Source organism: Metopolophium dirhodum, chromosome 1 (genome assembly GCF_019925205.1).
Source record: "Metopolophium dirhodum isolate CAU chromosome 1, ASM1992520v1, whole genome shotgun sequence".
NCBI lineage: Eukaryota > Metazoa > Arthropoda > Insecta > Hemiptera > Aphididae > Metopolophium > Metopolophium dirhodum.
The window spans coordinates 33,457,053-33,483,854 of NC_083560.1; the positions used below are offsets into that span (position 1 = coordinate 33,457,053).

Below are 26,802 nucleotides of genomic sequence, written 5' to 3' on the forward strand. Positions count from 1 at the left end.
GAGGGTGCGTTCCACATGATCACATTTAAAAATTTCAGTAAACATTTTGAATTAATAAATAAATATTTATGAACATTAGAATTCAAAAATCTTAAAAATATTATATAAATAATTCATAGGTATAGTAGGTAGTCAGTTTTACATTAGAGAGAGAGAGCAAACATTTGGACTAGCCTATAGTCTGTTAATTGTTATATAACATCAAATATTGTACCTAGTATAATAAAATATGTCTTTGCATATCAATATAATTAATTTATAAACACCACATAGGTATATTGAATAGATTTGGTACTGAAAAATAATCACACTTAGTACATTAATATAGTGACTCAACATGACACACATAGTCGACATATTTTTGCAAAAGGTGGTATACAGCGAGGACCGTGGTTATGACACGTATTGTATCGTATTCGTCACCAAACTAGTACCATATTTTTGCAAATTAATAAAATTGCGCAACACTGAAAAAAAATTTGCAACATAGTTTTAGAACCTACACAAAGAAACATAGTTCGGGGTGCCAAATTCACGTTGCACATCGACTTTGTCGTAACGTCTCCAAACTAGTACCATCTTTTTACAAATTAATTGCAACAGCTGGCAACACTGATTGAACAATTTGAAAAACATTTTTTACGCCAGTAGAAATAAAATTTGCTAATATTTGAAAATTGGTTTTCAGAATTTGTAAATAAATTCCCTGTCCAGTATAAAAATTATAAGACAGGGGGTGTCCAAGCCAACGAATAAAATATTCATAATTATTATATTACCTCGTACCACCACTCCGCCACCGACCGGCATACACACGACATATTAATTTTATTGTCTAATTGAATTATTACACTATTATATTTACCTGCTGTACTATATTATTGTTATCTATTACGTAAAACGGCACGGCCGCCGACGACGAGCCGGTCCATGTATAATTACCACAGCCGCCTAAGCCGGCAGTCCGTTAATTACCGTTAACGCGAAAGCAGCGCAAATCGTTCTTTTTATTATAATATGCGTTGCAGGCGCGAATCGCCTTGCAAGTTGTAAATATCAAATTATATTGTTTCATATATCGTGATCTGGCTCGAACAGCCGGTTATTTTATTATTGGTTTAGATAATATTAAATTAAATTGTAAGCGCCGGCTCTAATAGCCATTTGAATATTATTATTATTTGTCTAGATACACCGCATCGTTATTTCACATAATACTATTATGTTATAATGTCACGAGTGCGATTTATTTAATTCATATTTTGTACTGTTATATTATTATTATTTAGCCACAAGCGCTATATCTAGCTATTGCCATTTAAATATTATTGTCTGGCTCGATTAGCCAGTTATTTTATTATTGTTAACTCATTATTGTTGTGCACCTATCATAAAATTATTATACAGGCACAGGTGGTAGCGGCTGGCCAGCAAAGCACCGACAATCTTTGAGTTTTTACATATATATTATTATTATTCATTGTTTTTTTTATTGTCGGTACAAGAGTGCCGTGTTGTTTATATTCTATATACATATGATTGTGTTGCTGTCCATATTATAATTTTGCTACCAATAATACAACAGGACTTATTTCTCAAAGCCAACTTGCAAATAATTTACAAACATTTACAAATAGGTTTTCAGAATTTTCAAATAAAATTCATTTTATTTACTTTATATTTATAGGAACATAAAATTGGGGTATGGAATTATAAGCTCATGAATGTTTGGTATAACTATTTTTTTTTTACTCATAGATTTATTATACAATACGAAATTTAAATAAAAATAGCTTAGATGAATAAAAAAACACTTTTGTATAAAAAATCTACATATATTTGAATTAAAATTACGAATTTCAAAATGATACCAATAATATACGTCCACGCACTTGACCCAATCCACTCTAAAACTATGCCAAAAAAGCAGGAATGGGACTTTTTTTAGATACCCGATGAGTATCAAAATTATTCACCATCAATCGGAGTTAATGAAATTTTTTTATTGGCTGATAGTGGGCCTAGCAATGAAAGAATATTAATATTTGGTCGACCACTTGGACTCAAGTTATTGAAAGATTCGAAAATATGGTACATGGATGGAACTTTCAAAGTGGCACCTACTCTATTTTGCCAAGTTTATGTTATTTTAGCTGAATTTTTAGGGGGAGTGCATCCTGCAGTTTATGCATTGCTACCTAACAAAAAGGAACAAACATATGTAAAATTATTTAGTATGATTAATCAATTACAACCTGATCTCCATCCAACATCAGTTTCTTGTGATTTTGAACTTGGAGCCATAACAGCAATTAAAAATTCATTTGTAAATATAAATATTTTTGGATGTTATTTTCATTTAAGCCAAAATTTTTTGAAAAAAGTTGGGGAGTTACATTTACTGTCAAAATATAATAATGAAGCAAATTTTTGTGTTGCGACCAAAACAATTATTGCACTGGCGTTTATACCACTGTGTGATTTAGATATGGCTGCAGATGAGTTGGCAGACGAACTTCCAGATGAGCTTATACCATTATTTGAGTGGTTTGAAGAATTTTATATTGGGAAGAAAAATCGACGTATAGGACGAAGAAAACCACGATATTCTCCTGAAATGTGGAATCTTCACCAACGAATATTGAATGATACAGATCGGACAAATAATCATGCAGAGGCGGCGAACCGACGATTAAATATTCAAATGGGTACTCATCCAACGATATGGACCTTCATTGCGAATCTCAAAAAAATTCAAGCCGGGCGTGACACGTATTATGAAAATCTTGTGTCGGGAAATAGTCCTCCAAGGAAGTTGAAAAAATTTCAAGACACAGATAAAAGAATAAAAAGGTTAGTAAATAATTATGATAGGCAAAATAAAATGATATTTTTAAGAGGTATAGCAAATAATATTGCTTTAAAATAAAATTGTAGATAATTTTTTTTTTATTGGCTAAATAATGTTATATCATATGTTTAACTGTATTAACTAGGTATAAATAATTATAATTATTTTGATTTATTTATTTACGATTTAAAGGGACTTGTCTTACATTCAAATAATAATTATTATTTTGACTTATTTATGATTTAAAATTACTTATTATATTATATAACACGTTTTTATATTAAATTATATTTTTTTTTTTTACTATAAAATTTCGCCGAAATGGTCACTTGCCGAAACGGACATCGTCGAATTGACATATCGCCGAAACGTCTGCGCCGAACTGTCAGCGCCGAATCGCCCGCACCGAAACGTCCTAGATCCCAAAAAAGCAAATAATTAGAAACTAATCATAACGTGTGGCTGGATTGTTCAGACTTCATATCATTATTTTCTTCTTAGCTCTCTAGTACATAATTTTAAATAATAAAATATTTATGAATAAATCAATTAATTAAGAAATAATGCACATGAAAAGTATTATAATTATTATTTGGTATATTTTGTTTTAATAATATTTAAGAATAATTATAAAATTCAATGCAAATTTAGGTTCTTACTTTGAAACGTACCTATTTCTGCGAACAGTTCATGTCGCGTTGTTATTGAATTAAAATTTATTAAAAAATTTGCGAAAAATGTTCAGGCCAGTAAAATAAAATTCACTCGGGGTGCCAAGTTCATGTTGCACCCCGACTTTGTCGTATCGTCTCCAAACTAGTGCCACCTTTTTGAAAATTAATTGCAACAATTCGCAACACTTTGAAATGCCAAAACGGCCAAGTTTTGTGGAAGTTAGACGTGATTTAAACTTTTGAGGATAATTGAAAACGTAAGTACTTAAAAATTACCAAATTGTGCTTACAAATACTTACAAATTATTGACGAAATTTGGAGCCAACATTTTGACATTCTGCGGCTAACTTCACGGACATTCATTGGTCATTGGTCAATATGGATCATTTATTATATAGTTAATGCTCACGATTTGGTTTTTAGTTAATATTATAGAGATGCCATAAGGTTTAGTGTTTTTTGTCTGAAATCTTCAGACTAGCCGTATATGCAATGACGCACTTACTTTGCGTTTTTGTTTTACTTATGCAGTGCTGGATCTAAATCTCGGGAGGCCGGCGTGCAACTACCAATTGGAGGCCCCTTAAAAAAAAATTGTTTTACAAAACACTTATCTATTTATTAAACAAACTAAAAACACAAAATTTAAATACCATAATTTAATAGGTATATTATGAAATTATACATTCACTCACTGTTCTCATACCTATACTATACCACGCTTAAATATGATGTATTAATCATTAATGTATGTTTCTATGCTAGTATAATATAAATTAAGAATAAATATCATTTATATAATAACGGCTGTATATTCTCTATATTTTCCTAAAACGAAAGGACACAAATATGATAATCGGTTACAATTACCTGACTTGAATTCAAAATTATTCATCAATTCTCTAAATTTTTTTAATTCATTGTTTTGGAAATTTTTCTTCCCCTTTTAGATGCACCACTTTCAAACTCTCTGTTACAGTGGCGTTCTCAGTAATTTTCTACGGGTCGGGTTCTGAACATTTACTAGAATTCAATCTGCCCCACACCCCCTATAGTCATAATATTTACAAACTTTGTGTTATTATATATTTTACCATTTTAGTAGTCAGTACCTAGTGAGCTGTATTTGATATATCATATAAATATCAAAAGTAGAATAATGCAATCAAAAAATTAAGCTTTTCAAAATTCATACTCAATCGTTATAAAACCATAATAATTTACCAAAACATTTCAAAACACAAATTTCAAGTTTCAGTCCATGATCTCTATCCATTCTCTTTAAAAAACTAATTTATATATAACCTGTTTATGCTGAGCCTTGATTTAAACTTTCAATCCTTAACTATAAAAGTTTAACATTTTTGAAAGTTGTAATTACAAAATAATGATTAAATTTTAAATTTGATAAATTTCCTCATAATGTGAACTTTAAATTCTTATTAAAAATATTGTGCCTATGTATTTTTAAATTTTTCAAATGTATTTATAAATACTATGTTATGTATGTAATAATACCATTTAATACAATTATTTTTTAAAATAATATGATACCGATTTTACAAATTCAAATATAGTATAACATTTAGTAACTAATAATTATTTTTAAAAAAGTACATTAACTACAATAAATTTTTTAAATAATGCCATTTAATACAATTGTTTTTGTTAATACTTCAGTTTGTTTTATGACGGCTATACTAAGTGGTTATAGAAAATCTAAGTTTGTTTGACTAAAAACAGTGTATTTTAAAAATTATATTACAATATATAAGCATTTTATCAGGTTTATAATTTTATCATTAGTTCTTGTCCGAAATGTTCATAAGATTTTAATATTTTTAATACAAAACGTGTCATCATAGGTCATTACAATAGGACCATTACAATTTTAAGCCTGATTCCCCATATGAGAATACCGAGGAAAATATAACAAGTGTCTTATTTTAGAAATTAAGATCCTCCAGTAAACTCAATTTGAAAATTCTTTCCAAATCTCGATCTTTTACCAACCCTTGCCAGCCAGTACACATATTAAGTAAACAATTTTCAAAATATCCTATACATTGTTGAAAGACAAATCCACCATTAACATAATATTTTTCAATACTATGAATTTTTTACTCATTAATTAAATGAGTAAATAATACTCAACACATCATTAATTGACACTGGCAAAGCATCAGGTGCTAATGATTTGAAAAAATGAATTTAAATTTTAAATTATTATATAGATTTCAAATACAATTTTATTATAAAAAAGAAATATGACATCAGAGAAAGATTATTTTAAAGGACATTCCCAAATCATTATCGTGGATTAACTGATTTAAGAGAAAAAATAACTATTTTAAGCATGATTATCCAACAAAAATAAGTAAGTTTTATATTTTCCACGGTCATTAAGGATAGATTATAGATAAGTAATATGGAACGAAATAAAATCAAAATGTTTTAATGAAAAATTACAAATTGCAATTGCAACTTAACATTATGGAAATATATATATTGTAACATCACAGCATTTTTTGCCTTATTATTATAAAAATAATGAACATACTCATACCCATATTATCGTTTACGAGCATACCTTATTGTTCTATTGTTATGGTTATCGCGCGCTAATACAGAAATGACCGCAGTATTATGTAACAATCGTCCCCCGGCCCCCACAACCCGCAGTGATTGGTGTCTGCACGTCGCAGCTCACGGCCGCCGGTGCTGTCGGCGCCTCCGTCGAGTTCGGCGGCACCGCACCGGCATAGAACAAACTGTGAACATCCCCGATTATTGTAAGAATTCCCGTTACGATACGACACTGACCTGCCCCACTTCAACAAAAAGCTCCGTCGCCGGCTCGACACTATTGTGTTTCAAAATAATTAAGGTGTCACTAAAACTGAATCTATAATATAAAAATGATCAACAAATAATTATGATTAACTGCTATAATACATACCTTGAAAGTTGGCATAAAACTTTCACGAACTACATTTGTTGCCCCAAATGAAGTCATTTGAAAGCAATTGTTATATTTTTGGATATTTGTCAAAAAGTGTATGGAATCTGTTCCTATTCCTGAAACCAATGAGTACAACGGCTCTGGTGGTGGATCCAATGGTATCAATTTCACTTTACCATTTGCGCAACACAAACCATTGGCCTCGTTTTTGTACTTCAAAGCCTTACAATATGAGCAAACTGAGTTCATAGAACCAATAACAACACACTGGTAGTTACTGTAGTCAATTGACACATCGTAACTAAAAGCAGCTCGATTCAAGTTTGCGCGATTATTAGTTGAATTTCGCGTTCGCACTTCACGCGTTTGTGATATCCGAATTCTTTCACGTTCATTTCTGTCGTCACGTTCTTGTGGACTTTGGTTAGATCGGTAATTAGCTTGGTTGGTAGCATTTCGGGTTATTCTACCTAAATTGCTTCGTCGTATAGGAGGCATATCAAAATTAAATTATTATGTTTTTTTAATACAAATTTTTTTAAGGTCTTCCCAGTAATTTTTTTTTATATTTTATTCAAACAATTAAATTGAATAAATATTGTCTTTAACATTTCCATGGCAACAAAAAAAATATTATAGTTTTAATTTATTTTTTATATTTTAACGGTATCGGGTTCAAATCACAGACATCAATAAATATTTTTTGCACTTTTTCTACTTATTCGGTAGACTTTTTAAAAATTTTCGTTCATAAAAACCTTCTCCTGGCAATTCAGAACAGTTAAAAAAAAATTTCAGCCAAATCGGTCCCGGCGTTGTTGAGTTATGCGCTTACCAACACATTTTGCGATTCATTTTTATATATAAGATGAACATACCCATACCCATATTATCGTTTACGAGCATACCTTATTGTTCTATTGTTATGGTTATCGCACGCTAATGCAGAAATGACCGCAGTATTATGTAACAATCGTCCCCCGGCCCCCACAACCCACACTGATCGGTGTCTGCACGTCGCAGCTCACGGCCGCCGGTGCTGTCGGCGCCTCCGTCGAGTTCGGCGGCACCGCACCGGCATAGAACAAACTGTGAACATCCCCGATTATTGTAAAAATTCCCGTTACGATACGACACTGCCCCACTCCAACAAAAAGCTCCGTCGCCGGCTCGGCACCATCGCCGTCGTCGGGTCTCTACAGTACTTTTCAACGACGTCTCTTACCCACGACACTACTTTTCTATTCGACGTCTCTTACCTACGACACTACATTTCTTTTCGACGTCTCTTACCAACGACACTACATTTCTATTCGGCGTCTCATACCAACGACACTACGATTCTATTCGATTTATCCGTTCAACGACGCTCCACCTGTCTGGTCGACAATTGTTTTCAACGACGCTTCACCTACCTGGTCGACGTTCTGACCCTTGAATTACATTTGTCTACGTCAACCACGTGTCCACGTTACGCCATCCGACATGATCACCAGCATGATGGGCTAAGTACACCACGAGGGTCCTGACTACGGGCCCGGCTGATCCAGTCAACGTCACCACCACGCAGTCAACCGTCGTAATATAATTTTTCCACCCTGCCCCCCCCTTTATTTTATAACATTTTCCCGGTAACCCTGTGAGGGCACACCATGAACAACATGGAGTGCCGCCTCCAGTGGGCCGAGCAAAATATGTCAAAATTGTTATAATTGCCATGTGCCAACCCGTATTATATTATACCTTAATGCCGAAATTTTCATTATACCTAATGTCAAAACTTATTATTATTTAACATAACCATGTAAAATAAATCCACATGATTACCAAAAACTCCCATATTATTATTTAACTTAATTATGTTCCCCCAAATAAATCCTCGGCATTCAGCTTGCCGTTGCGTGTAACAAAGCCTATGAGCTCCACCGCGTGATGACCCGAGGGCCAAGTCGGTGGAGCTCATAGGTCACGACCAAAGTGTTCCCCTTTGGTCGTGGGTGGTTTTTGGTAGTCTCAAAAACTACCAGATTCTCACAATATATTAATATAAAGAAAAAGTAATTGTGGTTATGAACTAGTGTTTTTACTGCATGGGTTTGTTTTATTCGATTTTATTAATAAAACCTTCTTTCTTATATTAAATCTTAAGAAGATTATTATATTGTCAAATATATAATATATAATCAATAATTCTCAGTACCTCTTTGGCCGTACAGTATATGATGCAAAACAAGTTGTGTGTACATATTTATTCTTATATTATGATACAATAAACAGCCTACAGATGATTATTTCCTTATAGTAAATATACACATAGCTTTGTTTGGGCGTTATTAGTTGAACATTTTGATTTTATATTTTACAATCACAAAAATCCCCGATTATTTATAGTAGATATTTCCTAACAATACACTAGAAGTGGCTAAAAATATATAATATATCCCGAGAGTTTTCCAAAAAGAGTACACACATTGGTGGTCAAACTACTAACTATTTTATAAATATAAGTGGACAAGAATATTACTGATGTCTAATTAGAAACACTGAATTACTAAAGAAGAGAAACCAGGACGTTGATGACCAAGGCCCTACATATTCAATAAGGAAAGCATGAAAAATCATAAAAAGGATAAAGATATCAGACTTTATTGACCATGTTTATTAAAAATATTAATACTTATTTACTGACCGACATATTATCCTCATTGTTTCTAGTAAGTCTAGAAGACCGTACTGGTGATTTAAAATTATTTAAAAAGCATTTTCAACATTTTCCTCTTTGTAAAATTCAGATTCTATGTAATCACTTTCATTATAATAAGCCAATTTTGTAGATTTTTAAATAAATGTAAAAATAAAACTAGTCAAATACAATTTTCATTAACTCACCTTATAATATTTTGTTCCATTGATAAAATAACATTATTTCCAGTTTAATAAAGTTAAAATAATTAATATAAAAGTGCAATCATCGAGACCAATTTTACAAGTCTGATATTGAAGTTAGCCTTATCAGTAGACAGTTATCTGTATTGTATGTAGTTGGAACTCAGAAAAAAGAATTCGATCAATGGACGTGGGTAGCCTCGATCACTCAGTCTTGGAATGTATATGACACACTGTATTTCGGTCTCCTATAGACCGATGAATGTATTTCGAAGAGTAAGTTTTCTCGTGGTAATTAATTCCCATAGAATAGTACAGTGGTTAGGTATCGCATGTCGTATTTTTCAAAGGTATAGTATGCTTCAAGTATAATACATATAATATAATATGTCTAATGCAATCTCGCCGAGTACTGTACAAAGCACATGAACAAACCAAGAAAAACATACAATTTTTGATTTCACAGTCACAAATTTGATGAGATAAAAATAAACGAAGTAGTCACGAAAATTACGAAAACAAAAGACAACGAACTAGTGATAAGCGGACGACAGAATATCTGCTTTCGATAATGGACCAGAACACAACAAACAATGCATGAGGTCTATGGATCATATAAATGTAGGGAAAATTAAATAATCGGCACTTGAAATGTTATATTTCATCAGGTATTTTGGGTTTTTCTTATCGGTGGTTATGTACTAATCTAATAGGTGAGCCAATTTGGGACCTTTATTTATTCAAGTCGTAGATACTAGACTACGTTTAAGTTGTCAGTCCTAAGTCTGAATACATTTTCGTGTGGGACCTCAAACCTTATTTAAATAAAAACTGAACTCAATCTTATTAGTGATGAACCATACATATAACTTTACGCTACGACCAATTAGTAGAAGTGCTCAAACAATGATTTTGAGTTTTTCGATGGAAATATTTGTTTATAAATGGTTGCTATTGGTTGAAGGAGAAATAATTAATAGAAAAAGTATTTATTTATTATTGGTTGCAATTGGTTAATCGGGCAGATCAGCTCATTTCCCACCAAGGTGGCTAAGTTGCACTTACTGCAGTGGGTTACACCAAAAAGGAGTTGAACAATCACAATTTTTTTGACATTTTTAATGGGCCACAAAGATTTATATTATATATAAATGAATGTATGGGTGCAGATCTTTGGGAAGAAGATAGGCTAATTTATTTTAAAAAGGTTAAATTTGGGTTTTTTTATTCATCGGATTTTAGTACGGTTAGGTTAGGTTAGGATTATGTATTAATTGATTATATTAATCCACCGTATTAAATCAAAATAAACTTGGTATAACTTTGATACTTTAGAGTTAAATCATACACTTACGTCCAAACAGCACTGGTACCACGAGTAGATTGCCTACCTGATAATATACTGCTGCATGGGAATCAGAATTTGTATTCCAGGCAACAGGAAAGTTAAGATACATTTTGAACACCATACACTAAATATTAAATAACGAATTGAACAAAGTTAGAGTCATATATAGAATTGGTACATTTAACGGGCAACGAAGTCCACAGGATCAGCTAGTTATAAATAAAAATAATGAAAATAAAAACGTGTTAGGTAGGACTTTGTGTCCAACAATCAAAAAAATGAAACATTTATTTCTGTTCAACTTTTTTCAAAACCGATTTTTTGTCCCTTGCGAAAATTCGTATAACAATGTAGGAGCGATATGAGCACATAATACGTTTTATAAAAATAGCTTATATATGTTTTGTGTGATGGTGATTAGGTGATGGAGAGTAGGGGAAATGCGCAGCAAGGCGCCTGATCATAAAGGAATTAACTAGTTAAGATGGCGCGCTCCTCGTAACTTTTATCCTACTACTGAATATCATTAGTTGAGTACCGAATTGATAATTTGTCTTCGATTGTAAAACATATTATGTATATTCACTTAACTCGTGTTATATTGAGCAAGACGTGTAGATTCTCGTTGGAATGTGTACGTCTCTGATTGATATGAGTCGATGCACGTTATTAACACTTAATGATTTACACAACAATAACATGTTGTCAGAATAGACGCAATAGTAAGTTTAACTTTTTGAAGAAAGATTAATTTCGTGTCAAAAGAACGACTGGTCGGTGTTGTGTGGTTTTGCTGCGAACGCCGTCGATGTGCGGTCATCTGTGTTCAGCTGTCGTGTTCCGCTGAGTGTACTACTGTAATGATTCTATTGTCTGTGCGTGTCGTTTATATAAGGAAGCGATTGTTTTATCCCCCCCCCCCCACGCAAATTTTATTACGTAACGTCAGAATTGATTGTTCGCGTTTTTTATGTGAATTGCGCGTATTCATGTTGTGTTTTCGAATATTGTCATTGGGTTTTTAGCAATATTGATACGATAAGCGTGTTTCGCACGTTGGGTGCTATCTTATTATTCATTGTGTGCATAGTCTTAGCATTTATCTCAGGTTGTTCGACTGAATGTCGTATAGTGAGCTCGTGCGTACATTTATGTCGTATTTTGCACATTGTCATTGGCTTTTTGACACTATTTGTACGAATACGGTGTTTTGTTATGTCATATATTCGCGAGTGTATGTCACCGTCCCTTTGTACAGTATTTTAGGATTAATATTGAAAGTGATTGTTACATTGTGCGTATGTGCGGAGGATGTGTTTCTGTCGTGTAAGTTATACTTGCTTAGTATAGTGATGAATGAAATATTTGTTATTATGACTTTGTAAGTTAGTATAGTATTTATATAGGTTCATGTATGTAAGTGCTGTAGTGAATTTTTGTTGAGGTGTTGTTTTGATTTGCGCCATGATTTATTTTTGCTATTTTAATTCTCCCCTCGTGTAATTTCAGCTGTGTTATTCTGTTGCTTAGGTGCTTGATTAAATGCCATATGTTATTCATAAAAATGTATTACAAGGCTCCTGGTATATTGCAGTTTTAAAATATTAAAATTACATATACAAATTTTTTTACCTTTTAATAGTACTAATTAAACCCAATTTCATATCAAAAACCACTGACAAAATTTATCGTCATAAGTAGTGACATATTTAAAATTATTACTTTGACTAACGTTTTTATAGTCGTTAATTAACTGTCCATTCTTAGTTATTTCTACTACATAATATGTAACATCTGATATTTGTATCTGTATGCAAAATTTGACCCTTTATTTTCTATCTTTACTTATACTTTTTCCCCTACTATTTGTTATTTGATTTGTTTTATGCGATTTTTTTCTAACCAGATTTGCTAATTCGTATATTTTTAAATTTGCTGTTATTTTCGTTATGTTTGTGTTGTCTAAAATGTCTATTTTATTGTATATTTCATCTGGTAAACCCGCCAATATTTTCTCGCAAATTTCTTCCTCTATCATGTTTGGATTAATTTTATAGCAAAGTTCCATCATATTTATTATAAATTCATTTAAAGTTTCATTGTTTATTAACTTTCTTTGGTTTAATTGTATTCTAAGTAATTTATCATTCCCAATATTAGTAAATTTCTCCTTTATTTGTTTTTTAGTCTGTTCCCAGTTTATGTTTGATGTTTTGGTTTTTATTAATTTAAAACATTTTGATGCCGGGTCTTTCAAATATAATGGTAACAACGTAATTTTTTCTGTTTCACCCCAGTTATTTATTATAACAGCTAAGTCAAAATTGTCTGTAAAAGAATCAACGTCCTCTCCCATTTTTTCCGAAAAAGTTTGGGGTTGATGGATTATTGTTTTAAATTCCATTTTTGATTTTAGTTCGTTTTTATTGTTATAAATATTAATTATTTTAGTTGGTTCTATGCAATTTGTTTGATTTATATCCTAATAGTTACTATCTAATATTTTGTCTAGAATAAATGTTTTGTCGTTAAGATTTAAACTGCCTTGATCGTCTTTGTTTTCTGAACTTTTTATGACTACTGAGTTTTCTGTTACGTTATTAGTTAATGTCTCTATTGATTCGTTTTTTATTTTAATATTTTTCCGTATGATATTACGTGCTAAATCTCCTTATTGTTCCTGAGTATGACTGTCTGTTCTTATGTCAAATTGTTCGTGTAAAATAGTTTTCAACCTATCTTTCTTTATGTATGGTAATTGTCCTAGTTTACCACTGAAAAATATATCTAATTCTTCTTGTTCTAAGGAAGATTCAAAAATATCTCATTATTTGTCGTTTAAATTTTTTATGTTACCTTCAAAATGTTCTACTCGATTTGCGTTACTTGCATTAAATAAAATCTGTACTTCTTCTAACGTTAATTTATTAAGAAATTCTAATAATTCTTCTCTATCTGCTTTCAATAAATTAAAACTCTGAGACACCAACTTAATATTTTCTGTATTTAAATTTATAGTAAGATTATTATCGTTGTTTTTTAAATACCACGTTCCGTTATTTATCTACCAGTATTAATAAAAAAAGACTCGTTCTAAATAGATTAACTATGGTTAACTTTCCTAACCTATTTTTATTTTGTGTATGTTTAAATTTTAAACAGTTCGTTATATTCTAACATATATACTAATATATTGTTACCTTAGTACTTAAAATCTATGCTTAATATTATCACTCAAAACTCGTTATTTCAAACTTTTCTGGTTTATAATTAAATTTATTTATTTCACAATCGTTTATCTTTACTAATACTTAAATTTTCTCTTAAAACCTATATAGTCAATATTAATTACTTAAACTTCATCTATTCAAAACTTTATCTCTCTTAAAATTAAATTTTTTCTTTAAATTCAATTGTCTCTCTTAACACCTATAGTCAGTATTAATCACTTACACTTTCTTTATTCAAAACTGTATTTCACTTATAATAACTTTTTCTTTTCAAATTCGTTTAAGTGAAAAAATTTAAGTGAATAATACTGACTATAGGTTTTAAGAGAGACAATTGAATTTAAAGAAAAACTTTAATTTTAAGAGAGATAAAGTTTTGAATAGATGAAGTTTAAGTAATTAATATTGACTATATAGGTTTTAAGAGAAAATTTAAGTATTAGTAAAGTACATATAATATAAATCTTTGTGGCCCATTAAAAATGTCAAAAAAATTGTGATTGTTCAACTCCTTTTTGGTGTAACCCACTGCAGTAAGTGCAACTTAGCCACCTTGGTGGGAAATGAGCTGATCTGCCCGATTAACCAATTGCAACCAATAATAAATAAATACTTTTTCTATTAATTATTTCTCCTTCAACCAATAGCAACCATTTATAAACAAATATTTCCATCGAAAAACTCAAAATCATTGTTTGAGCACTTCTACTAATTGGTCGTAGCGTAAAGTTATATGTATGGTTCATCACTAATAAGATTGAGTTCAGTTTTTATTTAAATAAGGTTTGAGGTCCCACACGAAAATGTATTCAGACTTAGGACTGACAACTTAAACGTAGTCTAGTATCTACGACTTGAATAAATAAAGGTCCCAAATTGGCTCACCTATTAGATTAGTACATAACCACCGATAAGAAAAACCCAAAATACCTGATGAAATATAACATTTCAAGTGCCGATTATTTAATTTTCCCTACATTTATATGATCCATAGACCTCATGCATTGTTTGTTGTGTTCTGGTCCATTATCGAAAGCAGATATTCTGTCGTCCGCTTATCACTAGTTCGTTGTCTTTTGTTTTCGTAATTTTCGTGACTACTTCGTTTATTTTTATCTCATCAAATTTGTGACTGTGAAATCAAAAATTGTATGTTTTTCTTGGTTTGTTCATGTGCTTTGTACAGTACTCGGCGAGATTGCATTAGACATATTATATTATATGTATTATACTTGAAGCATACTATACCTTTGAAAAATACGACATGCGATACCTAACCACTGTACTATTCTATGGGAATTAATTACCACGAGAAAACTTACTCTTCGAAATACATTCATCGGTCTATAGGAGACCGAAATACAGTGTGTCATATACATTCCAAGACTGAGTGATCGAGGCTACCCACGTCCATTGATCGAATTCTTTTTTCTGAGTTCCAACTACATACAATACAGATAACTGTCTACTGATAAGGCTAACTTCAATATCAGACTTGTAAAATTGGTCTCGATGATTGCACTTTTATATTAATTATTTTAACTTTATTAAACTGGAAATAATGTTATTTTATCAATGGAACAAAATATTATAAGGTGAGTTAATGAAAATTGTATTTGACTAGTTTTATTTTTACATTTATTTAAAAATCTACAAAATTGGCTTATTATAATGAAAGTGATTACATAGAATCTGAATTTTACAAAGAGGAAAATGTTGAAAATGCTTTTTAAATAATTTTAAATCACCAGTACGGTCTTCTAGACTTACTAGAAACAATGAGGATAATATGTCGGTCAGTAAATAAGTATTAATATTTTTAATAAACATGGTCAATAAAGTCTGATATCTTTATCCTTTTTATGATTTTTCATGCTTTCCTTATTGAATATGTAGGGCCTTGGTCATCAACGTCCTGGTTTCTCTTCTTTAGTAATTCAGTGTTTCTAATTAGACATCAGTAATATTCTTGTCCACTTATATTTATAAAATAGTTAGTAGTTTGACCACCAATGTGTGTACTCTTTTTGGAAAACTCTCGGGATATATTATATATTTTTAGCCACTTCTAGTGTATTGTTAGGAAATATCTACTATAAATAATCGGGGATTTTTGTGATTGTAAAATATAAAATCAAAATGTTCAACTAATAACGCCCAAACAAAGCTATGTGTATATTTACTATAAGGAAATAATCATCTGTAGGCTGTTTATTGTATCATAATATAAGAATAAATATGTACACACAACTTGTTTTGCATCATATACTGTACGGCCAAAGAGGTACTGAGAATTATTGATTATATATTATATATTTGACAATATAATAATCTTCTTAAGATTTAATATAAGAAAGAAGGTTTTATTAATAAAATCGAATAAAACAAACCCATGCAGTAAAAACACTAGTTCATAACCACAATTACTTTTTCTTTATATTAATATATTGTGAGAATCTGGTAGTTTTTGAGACTACCAAAAACCACCCACGACCAAAGGGGAACACTTTGGTCGTGACCTATGAGCTCCACCGACTTGGCCCTCGGGTCATCACGCGGTGGAGCTCATAGGCTTTGTTACACGCAACGGCAAGCTGAATGCCGAGGATTTATTTGGGGGAACATAATTAAGTTAAATAATAATATGGGAGTTTTTGGTAATCATGTGGATTTATTTTACATGGTTATGTTAAATAATAATAAGTTTTGACATTAGGTATAATGAAAATTTCGGCATTAAGGTATAATATAATACGGGTTGGCACATGGCAATTATAACAATTTTGACATATTTTGCTCGGCCCACTGGAGGCGGCACTCCATGTTGTTCATGGTGTGCCCTCACAGGGTTACCGGGAAAATGTTATAAAATAAAGGGGGGGCAGGGTGGAAAAATTATATTACGACGGTTGACTGCGTGGTGGTGACGTTGACTGGATCAGCCGGGCCCGTAGTCAGGACCCTCGTGGTGTACTTAGCCCATCATGCTGGTGATCATGTCGGATGGCGTAACGTGGACACGTGGTTGACGTAGACAAATGTAATTCAAGGGTCAGAACGTCGACCAGGTAGGTGAAGCGTCGTTGAAAACAATTGTCGACCAGACAGGTGGAGCGTCGTTGAACGGATAAATCGAATAGAATCGTAGTGTCGTTGGTATGAGACGCCGAATAGAAATGTAGTGTCGTTGGTAAGAGACGTCGAAAAGAAATGTAGTGTCGTAGGTAAGAGACGTCGAATAGAAAAGTAGTGTCGTGGGTAAGAGACGTCGTTGAAAAGTACTGTAGAGACCCGACGACGGCGATGGTGCCGAGCCGGCGACGGAGCTTTTTGTTGGAGTGGGGCAGTGTCGTATCGTAACGGGAATTTTTACAATAATCGGGGATGTTCACAGTTTGTTCTATGCCGGTGCGGTGCCGCCGAACTCGACGGAGGCGCCGACAGCACCGGCGGCCGTGAGCTGCGACGTGCAGACACCGATCAGTGTGGGTTGTGGGGGCCGGGGGACGATTGTTACATAATACTGCGGTCATTTCTGCATTAGCGTGCGATAACCATAACAATAGAACAATAAGGTATGCTCGTAAACGATAATATGGGTATGGGTATGTTCATCTTATATATAAAAATGAATCGCAAAATGTGTTGGTAAGCGCATAACTCAACAACGCCGGGACCGATTTGGCTGAAATTTTTTTTTAACTGTTCTGAATTGCCAGGAGAAGGTTTTTATGAACGAAAATTTTTAAAAAGTCTACCGAATAAGTAGAAAAAGTGCAAAAAATATTTATTGATGTCTGTGATTTGAACCCGATACCGTTAAAATATAAAAAATAAATTAAAACTATAATATTTTTTTTGTTGCCATGGAAATGTTAAAGACAATATTTATTCAATTTAATTGTTTGAATAAAATATAAAAAAAAATTACTGGGAAGACCTTAAAAAAATTTGTATTAAAAAAACATAATAATTTAATTTTGATATGCCTCCTATACGACGAAGCAATTTAGGTAGAATAACCCGAAATGCTACCAACCAAGCTAATTACCGATCTAACCAAAGTCCACAAGAACGTGACGACAGAAATGAACGTGAAAGAATTCGGATATCACAAACGCGTGAAGTGCGAACGCGAAATTCAACTAATAATCGCGCAAACTTGAATCGAGCTGCTTTTAGTTACGATGTGTCAATTGACTACAGTAACTACCAGTGTGTTGTTATTGGTTCTATGAACTCAGTTTGCTCATATTGTAAGGCTTTGAAGTACAAAAACGAGGCCAATGGTTTGTGTTGCGCAAATGGTAAAGTGAAATTGATACCATTGGATCCACCACCAGAGCCGTTGTACTCATTGGTTTCAGGAATAGGAACAGATTCCATACACTTTTTGACAAATATCCAAAAATATAACAATTGCTTTCAAATGACTTCATTTGGGGCAACAAATGTAGTTCGTGAAAGTTTTATGCCAACTTTCAAGGTATGTATTATAGCAGTTAATCATAATTATTTGTTGATCATTTTTATATTATAGATTCAGTTTTAGTGACACCTTAATTATTTTGAAACACAATAGTGTCGAGCCGGCGACGGAGCTTTTTGTTGAAGTGGGGCAGGTCAGTGTCGTATCGTAACGGGAATTCTTACAATAATCGGGGATGTTCACAGTTTGTTCTATGCCGGTGCGGTGCCGCCGAACTCGACGGAGGCGCCGACAGCACCGGCGGCCGTGAGCTGCGACGTGCAGACACCAATCACTGCGGGTTGTGGGGGCCGGGGGACGATTGTTACATAATACTGCGGTCATTTCTGTATTAGCGCGCGATAACCATAACAATAGAACAATAAGGTATGCTCGTAAACGATAATATGGGTATGAGTATGTTCATTATTTTTATAATAATAAGGCAAAAAATGCTGTGATGTTACAATATATATATTTCCATAATGTTAAGTTGCAATTGCAATTTGTAATTTTTCATTAAAACATTTTGATTTTATTTCGTTCCATATTACTTATCTATAATCTATCCTTAATGACCGTGGAAAATATAAAACTTACTTATTTTTGTTGGATAATCATGCTTAAAATAGTTATTTTTTCTCTTAAATCAGTTAATCCACGATAATGATTTGGGAATGTCCTTTAAAATAATCTTTCTCTGATGTCATATTTCTTTTTTATAATAAAATTGTATTTGAAATCTATATAATAATTTAAAATTTAAATTCATTTTTTCAAATCATTAGCACCTGATGCTTTGCCAGTGTCAATTAATGATGTGTTGAGTATTATTTACTCATTTAATTAATGAGTAAAAAATTCATAGTATTGAAAAATATTATGTTAATGGTGGATTTGTCTTTCAACAATGTATAGGATATTTTGAAAATTGTTTACTTAATATGTGTACTGGCTGGCAAGGGTTGGTAAAAGATCGAGATTTGGAAAGAATTTTCAAATTGAGTTAACTGGTGTAATGGTCCTATTGTAATGACCTATGATGACACGTTTTGTATTAAAAATATTAAAATCTTATGAACATTTCGGACAAGAACTAATGATAAAATTATAAACCTGATAAAATGCTTATATATTGTAATATAATTTTTAAAATACACTGTTTTTAGTCAAACAAACTTAGATTTTCTATAACCACTTAGTATAGCCGTCATAAAACAAACTGAAGTATTAACAAAAACAATTGTATTAAATGGCATTATTTAAAAAATTTATTGTAGTTAATGTACTTTTTTAAAAATAATTATTAGTTACTAAATGTTATACTATATTTGAATTTGTAAAATCGGTATCATATTATTTTAAAAAATAATTGTATTAAATGGTATTATTACATACATAACATAGTATTTATAAATACATTTGAAAAATTTAAAAATACATAGGCACAATATTTTTAATAAGAATTTAAAGTTCACATTATGAGGAAATTTATCAAATTTAAAATTTAATCATTATTTTGTAATTACAACTTTCAAAAATGTTAAACTTTTATAGTTAAGGATTGAAAGTTTAAATCAAGGCTCAGCATAAACAGGTTATATATAAATTAGTTTTTTAAAGAGAATGGATAGAGATCATGGACTGAAACTTGAAATTTGTGTTTTGAAATGTTTTGGTAAATTATTATGGTTTTATAACGATTGAGTATGAATTTTGAAAAGCTTAATTTTTTGATTGCATTATTCTACTTTTGATATTTATATGATATATCAAATACAGCTCACTAGGTACTGACTACTAAAATGGTAAAATATATAATAACACAAAGTTTGTAAATATTATGACTATAGGGGGTGTGGGGCAGATTGAATTCTAGTAAATGTTCAGAACCCGACCCGTAGAAAATTACTGAGAACGCCACTGTAACAGAGAGTTTGAAAGTGGTGCATCTAAAAGGGGAAGAAAAATTTCCAAAACAATGAATTAAAAAAATTTAGAGAATTGATGAATAATTTTGAATTCAAGTCAGGTAATTGTAACCGATTATCATATTTGTGTCCTTTCGTTTTAGGAAAATATAGAGAATATACAGCCGTTATTATATAAATGATATTTATTCTTAATTTATATTATACTAGCATAGAAACATACATTAATGATTAATACATCATATTTAAGCGTGGTATAGTATAGGTATGAGAACAGTGAGTGAATGTATAATTTCATAATATACCTATTAAATTATGGTATTTAAATTTTGTGTTTTTAGTTTGTTTAATAAATAGATAAGTGTTTTGTAAAACAATTTTTTTTTAAGGGGCCTCCAATTGGTAGTTGCACGCCGGCCTCCCGAGATTTAGATCCAGCACTGCATAAGTAAAACAAAAACGCAAAGTAAGTGCGTCATTGCATATACGGCTAGTCTGAAGATTTCAGACAAAAAACACTAAACCTTATGGCATCTCTATAATATTAACTAAAAACCGCCTCTCTGATAATATACTGCAGCGAATCAGAAGCGACAAAAAAAACCCAAAAACCTATGGCGTCACTATAATATGAAAAAGAACCAAATCGTGAACATACCAAATCATTATACCTATATAATAAACTATTCATATTCACTAATGACCAATGGCCACGTTATCGAGGAAAATATACTTAGACGTATTATGATATAGTAATACTAGTAACCTGCAGTAAGTATAATATACCATTTTGAGTTCAAGAAGTTGATAAACTCGAGACAGTTTTAAAATAAATGCATTATTATATTATAATATAACAAGTCGTATAGTACGACCATGCATTACACATATTTAATACATAGGTAGGTTCCTACATAAAAGGAAATGCGTTACCGCATGCATGTTTAGACGACATATCTGAGGATGATATCCTAATGGAATAACAGGAGAATAATCTAGAAAGTGTCGACGTAGGTGTTGCTGGAATTGAATAATGGAGGACTATCGTCTTAAAAGTGAATGAACTAATAAATCTGCACGTAATGCTAGAATAAAGTCAAGTGATGATAATAATTACTAAACCGTATCCGTCATACAGACAAAAAATAACCAAACAACAATCGATACATTTTGTAAACCCATAGATATAATATGAGTAGTTTACTTAATAACCACGATTACAGACAAAAAACACAAAAACCGATGGCGTCACCATAATGCTAATAATTAATAAAGAATCAAAACGTGGGTAATAAACGATCCATATTGACGATATTATCGATAGAAAAATACTTAACCCTAAACGATATAGTAATATTAGCGACTATACCTACCTAGTTGGGTATGTATCACATTGTAACTTTCATAGCAATCATATAGAGTAAAACAAGACTTCCCTACTTCAGCGCAATGACTTCACTGAGAGTACACAAAGTGGAGTCTGGAAAAATAGGAAAAAAATATTTAAGTCTTATCAAATCACACTAAAATCACTTAAATTACCTACGCCTTACCTACAGGGACACGCTATCAAGATAGAAATAACATAGTGAATAACTCGTATATGTATTAGGTAATAGTCAGGTGTTTGGTACGTGGTATAAGTATAATAATGAAATATGAATGTATTACTAACAACAATACTGGTATAGGTATACTTATGATTTATAGACTTCTAGTTTATACATTGTTGAATAAAGTAGATAGGTAGGTATAAAACTTATCTGCCACCTACCTACTAAGTACTAATTATTACCAAGCAACATGCAGTAAGTAATTAATCCAATCAACTTTATTTGTTAGTTTGTTATGTAGTTATAACAATTTGGTTATCACTTATCAAACTAAATTTATACAAGTTCATACAATCATACATAAATAAAATAAAACAATTATTAATTTCAATTTTTTAAAAAATTAAATTCTTTATTAATATTTAGGTATTATGAAAACTTTAAATTAGGTACAGAAATAATTAATTATTATTAGCATTAAGAAATCAGATTGTTTATTATTAGTATACCTTAGTAGATATAACTACATACTATGATTATTATTGTTAATATAAAATTATTTACATAATACAATAATTTAATGGAGTTACAATCAGATGTATTTATATTTATGTATTTTTATTAATATTACATTTTGGGATGTCTCAATGATTACACAACGTACTCCCTAATAGGTTGTGGTTTTTTTATAGTTAATATTTTTAGATTTTGTCGATGATTATCTCACAACGACGAGATGTCAAGATATCTCTGGGACATCACATCCGACAATTGCATTATATCTAGTAGATAGATCGATACTACTCCGCACACAATAACACCCATAGTAGTCGAATAGTAACTTCTATTTGTTATTTCAAATTTAAATCGCATAGAAATCACTTTGTGACATCTCAGAGAATATAATTATAATCACTTTTTTTATAACATCTATTTAAAATTAAATAGTAGTAGTTATGCGATGTCACATTTGAGACTTAAAAATTCAGTCCCTGAGAAATCGAAATCACATTTATGCACACAGGGATAAATTGAATAACATGTTATATAATTTATCTATATTATCTTGATTTTCTATTAAAGCTTACGCGACTACCTATATATATGCATTGTGCGTAACGTTTAAAAGTACCTATACCTAATTATATATTGCTAAACAATTAATTTCCGATCAATATTAGATAAACCTAAAATTAACCTTAAGGTTGTCGATGACGGTTTTTACAATTTTCCATAATTCTATATATAAAATGTTTAAATTATATTTTATATTTTAATCACAACCATTATTATAATACCTATCCACTTATCTTCTGTCCGATAACTATTTGGGGTAGGGTTAATATGGTGTAGTGTATCAACAAAAATGGCAACACAGGAAAACATTTCGATTTTGATTATTTTTTATTTAAAAGAAGAGAATTTTCTCAGGTTGTATCAATGCCTGAATATTAATATTACTTTAAGCAATGCTAGAAAAAAAGATTTGACAAATAAAAATTTTGTGTATTATTTAAATGTATATTTTGATTTCTATAGTTATAATTTTGAAAATCAGGCGAATCGAACTGCAAAATGTTCTCTTCTTTTAAATAAAAAAAACTGACAAAATCCGACTATTATTGAAGGCATTGAGAGTTTTAAGACCTTTTTTTGTACTAAAAACGCACCGGCTGCTACGCCTTTAATATACAATACAAATAAATATGATAAAAATGTCTCATAATGGTCGAATGACGGTGATCGATGTAAACAATGGTTTATAGAGATTGTGATCAGTAATTCTTCCATCCTTAAATCACTAAAAATGTAACCACCTGAAGTGATAGTATTTCCTCCCCACCCCCTCTCCTTTCACATAAATAACACCCAGTGATTATTATGTACAGTACTTGATCTTGATAATTTTTAGAAATTAGTAAGAACTATACACTTTTAACATAATATAATTACATTTTTTTTTTTACTAAAGTAAATCGGTGTACCTAGGTAATGTTTAGACCTTAGACTACAGTAGTTTTTATTAGCAACCATTATGTAGGTTAGCAAAAAATTATTTTTCTCTTGTCTTCTAAGTTATAAGATACCTACATTTTTTTATGTTTGCGCTTGTAATAAGATCATAATCAGGCACCTTGCCGCGAGGCTTTCGTTTTAATTAAAATATTGATTTCACCCGGGGTCGTGGGTTTATGACACGGGGACTTGCGCTGAGGGAACCGAGATGAATTGTTGAGTTATTTAGATAAAATCTCTATCAGGAATTAAGTTTGGATGTGGTTTGAATATTTCGACTAAATCATCGTGAAAAAATTTATTTCGTTTATATACTGCTAAAGATTCATTTTCTGGTTGAGGGTCAATTTACTATGTTTCTATTAATACTTTTGGTTTTTTTTTAAGCAAATCGTCGATAGAATAGATTTCATACTTATGTGATATTTCACAAATGTATGCATACAATCGTTTTTCACAATTTATATACAGTGTTTATTATACACGATAAAAAATATTTCGATTTTAAACTACGGGGATGGTTTTATGGTAGAAAATTTGATCTAGTTAATACTTTTCAGAGGTCTAAAATAGGTTAAAAATTCCCTATACTTTTCTCAATAATTGAGGTGGGGCAAAATGTGCGCTATAATTTACGAGCGTGATAATTTATTGATAGAAATATCGCAATATAGAGATGTCAGCTCCGGTTATATACCTAAAAATTGTCATATACAATTATAAATGTTAATCAAATGTTTAACATACTCAGCAACTGATATAGAATTGGTCCATATCCTCGTAATTGGTCAATTGTGGTATTATTAGTTATATATGTATTTGTATAGGGAACGGACATAATTCTAAATAAAATTATAATTATCCTAACAATATATTAACTATAACAATAAAGATATAATGTTATAGACACAATGTTATAAATTATTCATAAGAGTACAAAACAAAAAACGTTAAGGTGTTCGTGTGTATAAGGGGCAAGATTTAGGAAAGATGTAATTTCGGTTCCGCTGCCCATGGCATTTGTGTTTAGTGGTCAATGATGATTAGTGTGAGTTTGATTGTATTCTATCTACACATTTTCTGTATGTGCATTGTCTGTAACCGCACCGTCGACCAAAAATGAAAAGCGTGATTTTTTGCTCAAAACACCCTTTACAGGATAAACTCATACGGATCGTCGAGTGGACTGATTTCATTAATTATTTTTTGTTAGAAACAGGATCATTTTATCAGGCCACATTGGACCGAATTTTAATTTCATTGCTTAAAACAAACATAGAATAAAAATATGAAAAGATTGAACGAATTGGTCATATTCAAGTTCCTTTATATGGTCGCATAGAAATAGAAAAGCCAAGAATTCCATTTTCCAAAAATAAAAATAAAAATATCGATCACTACGAGTTGTAAAAGTTTTTCCCGAACAGCATATATTTGAGCAAAAAAAACAGGTCAAGTTCAGGCCCTTGAATATATTACCTAACAAATAAACAAGTTATCTTTGAATAATTTGTTACCATCCAATTGCATCGCATAATAAGAGTCAGGAGAATATTATGTTATATCATTTTTATAGAATTATAATTATATTCAGAAATTAATTTCAATAATATAAATGTATTAATATAATTTAGATAAACTGCATTGTAAAGAGGTTTCTCATCTATTGAAATCTAACTAATAAGTTTTTTTCAACAATTGACAATTGTTAATAAAACATGAAAAGCTTGACAATTTAATACAAGGTTAATTTTAAGTTTTTATTACTGGAATTCCAAAGCGTAAATAGCGTAAGCGTAAGTCCATATAAGTTTTTAATGAGCATTCGAAGTTAAAATTATAACGAAAAGATATATATTATATTTCTTTTAAGTTGGCCCCCGACTTTCTCCAATCGCTTCAATAAATGTACAAATATGAAATAATTGAAAATTGGTTTAAGTATTCACATAAGAATATGCTAGTATCTGCATTATTTAGGTAGGTACTTGTGAATACCAATAGGCCGGGTCTTATTGTGAAGCTAACTCACCACGGGAGGCCCTTGTAACTTACTATACAGAAGAGCGACAACCACTTTTTTTTTATTCATCAGATTTAAATCGGTAGAATGTACATTTCAGAACCAGCACAGTTTGTACTAGAAATCTAGTACCTATATACTATAAACCAGGGGTAGGTAACTAATTAATATTTTTGATGGGCAACAATCTGGAAGTTGTTCAAAAGCCGTAAAATTTGCTAACGTCGGTAAAACCAATAAAAAAAAAAAATAAAATTCAACTCTAGAACCTTATACCTAATAATGTGGGTTTTTATTTTATTTTTTCTTGTCTGTTGGCCACCATTTTCTGACCCCTGCTATATAAATAAAAAATCCTTCCCATGTCATGAAATATTATATCATAAATGTTATTATATTTCAAATAATTACAACTTCATATATAACAGAATAGATTGAATGATCATTACCTATTAATTTATAAAATATTCCATTCATTTCATTCTTACATCCGAGGCTAATGACCTAACCATTATAATATAATATTGCCTATGAATACAAACGTTCACGTCGTGAAAATAATAATATATATCAGTACCTAAGTGGAATCACCACAAGGTTTTATATTATACATATTATCTAAACTTTTAAACCAAACTATTCTCAGATCAAGAAATGCAACTAGGACATCATAATAAATAAACATAATTATATAATAATATAAATAATAATAATATGAAACGATAACACGGATATACGTTTTGTACTGACTACTATAATACTGTATACAACCAGTGTTGTACATTAAATAGATAAGAATATACATGCGAAAAGTAGATTTACTTACTTCTAACATAAATTAAATCAAACATAATACGGT

The 26,802-nt window shown here is 31.0% G+C and overlaps 1 protein-coding gene across 1 annotated transcript; it reads left to right on the plus strand.

Moving 5' to 3' along the window:
• Positions 1-337: 337 nt before the first annotated feature.
• Positions 338-6,762, plus strand: LOC132936748 (uncharacterized). The gene is made up of 3 exons (XM_061003506.1): positions 338-373; positions 1,949-2,917; positions 6,583-6,762. The coding sequence occupies exons 1-3, from the start codon at positions 338-340 to the stop codon at positions 6,760-6,762; spliced, it is 1,185 nt and encodes a 394-aa protein (XP_060859489.1).
• Positions 6,763-26,802: the final 20,040 nt, after the last annotated feature.